The sequence below is a fragment of the Leucoraja erinacea genome, chromosome 37 (genome assembly GCF_028641065.1).
Source record: "Leucoraja erinacea ecotype New England chromosome 37, Leri_hhj_1, whole genome shotgun sequence".
NCBI lineage: Eukaryota > Metazoa > Chordata > Chondrichthyes > Rajiformes > Rajidae > Leucoraja > Leucoraja erinaceus.
Genome location: NC_073413.1, coordinates 12,592,613 through 12,595,580, shown reverse-complemented (window position 1 = coordinate 12,595,580; position 2,968 = coordinate 12,592,613). Strand labels below are relative to the sequence as shown.

General features: G+C 47.7%; 1 protein-coding gene across 2 annotated transcripts in view; it reads left to right on the top strand.

Annotated features, from left to right (window-relative positions):
* Positions 1 to 395: 395 nt before the first annotated feature.
* Positions 396 to 2,968, top strand: part of LOC129714000 (troponin T, slow skeletal muscle-like) — a 17,295-nt gene continuing 14,722 nt past the window's right edge. Inside the window, exons 1-2 of one of the 2 annotated variants that reach the window (XM_055663455.1) lie at positions 396 to 555; positions 2,636 to 2,686. In XM_055663455.1, coding sequence (XP_055519430.1) covers positions 458 to 555; positions 2,636 to 2,686 — 149 coding nt within the window. In that variant the 5' untranslated portion in view covers positions 396 to 457. The remainder of the gene's footprint in view (positions 556 to 2,635; positions 2,687 to 2,968) is intronic. The other variant, XM_055663456.1, reaches the window with a different exon arrangement.

Genomic DNA, 2,968 nt, shown 5'->3' with positions numbered 1-2,968 from the left:
CTTGTTTCTATATTTCACTGCAAATGCCTCATTTTGATCAGTGTTTATGCATCTCCTACCCCTGCTTTCTTTCATTGTTTATGGTTCATTTCTTGTTACTCCAGCACTGAGTATCTCTTTCCCCGTCCCCCCCTGCATGGATTGCAAACTCTTTCTGTGGTTCCTTTGCCTTTCTTCCAAACTCATATCATTGTTCCTTCCCGCCCAATATCTGCCAGAATCTTTGTGAAGGCAATAATTAGAACAAACATGTCACAGTTATAAATGTATATCTGCTGAACAGCGACGTTTTCAAGGCTTTCCCCTTTGTAGCCAGCCTTTTACAAGATGTATTATTCTTGAAATCCTATTTTAAGAAACGCCCTCAATTTCCTTTATGCTCTTCCCTGAATCCCTGGAATCAGGTCGGCCCAGTCACAGCGTATCAGGTTTCCGCCCTCGATATGTCCAGCTCCCTATGTCATCTCCCCATTCTCACACTGACCCTGGCTGGAGACAGTCACATCTCTCTCTCTCTCTCTCCCCTTGTTGCTCTTGTTTGGACAGTGTTTTAAGGTAAGACGGAATATTTTTGTTTAATGGGACTAACCCTGGCCAATTAGTCTCCCTGCTCTTGTGCAGCTGGCATTGGGACTGATTGCAGGTCATGAGGAGATTGAGAGCCACCACTCCAGGGATGACTTGCCGCAGAGTGGGGAATTAGATTCCATGTTCTCACGGATGCTCCAGCTGACATCCATGGGGATATCCAAGTGGAGTTTGCATTGGGTCAGTTTTGTTCAAGTATGTGCATGGACGTAATGGGCCGAAGGGCCTGTTCCGTGACTGAATATTGATTTCTCTAATTTCAAGTCATCCCCTCCCTCTCCATCCCTCCCCCACCCGCTTCCCTTTCCCCTGAGTCTGAAGAAGAGTCTCGACCCGAAACGTCACCCATTCCTTCTCTCCAGAGATGCTGCCTGTCCCGCTGAGTTACTCCAGCACTCATGTTGTATGGTTCTATGTGAGATGTTTTTCCTATGAATTATAACTAGTCGACTATTTTCTAAATGGAGAGCGGATTCATAGATCATAGCAAAGGGACTTAGTGCTGGTGCAGGATTCCCAAAAGGTTCATTGTTGAATCTGTAATAAGGAAGGCAAATGCAATGCTAACATTTATTTGGAAAGGACTAGAATATAAAAACAGTGATGTAATGCTAAGGCTGTGTAAGCTACTGGTCAGGCCGTATGTGGAGTATTGTGAGCAGATTTTGCCCAATATCTGGGGAAGGATGTGCTGGCTCTGGAGAGAGTCCAGAGGAGGTGTATGTGAATGTAATGGTCTGTGGTGGTGTGTGGGGTCTCTCCCCTGTACTCTTCCACCCCCTCTGTCTCGTAAACTTCAGCGGGATTCCCGCCACCCTGTGATTTTCCTCCTGGGAAGTTTGCCAAGTTGTTGTGGACATCACTGAGTAACTCCCAGAGTTTGTGCAAAAATCCTGCTGGTGAATTCCCAGCTGACGTTTTTACTGAAAGATAACATTGTAAAAGTTACAAGTGCTCGCCGGATTCATTTCACTCATCTTAATAATAGTGACAAGGTTGTCAAGTGACCTTTAAACTCCCTGTTACGTTGGAAAACGATTCCAGCGCATACTTGCGGGATTAAGCGGTTCTTTCAAACCCGCGCTGGTTTCTCAGAATAGCCCTGAGGTTACAAGTTTGAATTCCCTATTGTGTTCCTGACCAAATGTCAAACTGAGCAAGGGGATTAAATGTCAGCCATGCCCATGCAGGAGACCATTGTATTCACCACAGACCAGAAATATGATCGCACATTGAAAAGGCCCAGCTGTCAGTGGCGTTGGGAAATGTCTCTGTCCAATCCTTATACGGAGTTGTTCCTCCATTGTTGTGGCCATGGACATCCAGCCAAGACTTGGGGCCTTGAAAATGAACCAAGTGTCTTCTGAAATACCATCTGACTTTTATATTAAATCCTCGCTCATTCTCCAGACACGTAACCTTCTGACGGGGTTCAAAGTCATGCATAGATATTGTCGCCCTCTCCCATGTAACCCCAGGGTATCAGGAGCCAGGGTGACAGATGCAGCACAGGTTCTGTGTGTTAGGTTTACGGTGTCCCGTCCAACACATTGGGTTCACCCCCCCCCTTCTCCCCTCCCTCTCAACCACCGTGCCCCCACTGCGTCCCAGCCTTTGCCCCCCCCCCCCCCTCACACAAACACTAGAGGCAGATGGTGGTAAAAGGCGCTGGTTTACAATAAAACACACAAGGTGCCTTGTGATTAACACTGTACCCCACGCACCAGGGGACAATTTACAATTTTACTAAAGCCAATAAACATACAAACCTGCACGTCTTTGGAATGTGGGAGGAAACCGGATCACCCGGAGAAAACCCACGCAGTCACGGGGAGAATGTACTGTACAAACTCCGTACTGACAGCACCCGTAGTCGGGATTGAACCAGGGTCTCTGGCGCTGTGAGGCAGCAGCTCTACCCGCTGCACCACCGTGCCGGCCAGTGGATCTTGTAATATGTGTTAGTGCTGGACTATTCTGAACTTGAACATGTCCGTGTTGGTGAAGAGTTTCTCCATCTTGGTTAAGGGTTTGTTTCTCTCCGCAGGTCATTCCCAGGTTGCAGGATGTCCGACATCGAGGATCAGGATGATTACGAGTAGGTTTCATGGATGATTCTTCTTCATGTCTTCATGTTCTCTGATGAAGGAGGCCATTCAGCCCATCGAGGCTGTGCTAGCTCTCAGGGCATTCCAATCAGTTCCATTCTCATTCATCTCCCTTACATTATTCTTTCCCACATTCCCACCCTCATCCCAATTCTCCTGCCACCCACCTACACCCAGAGTCACAGAGTGATACAGTGTGGAAACAGGCCCTTCAGCCCAACTTGCCTACACTGGCCAACATGTCCCAGCTACACTAGTCCCACCTGCCTGCA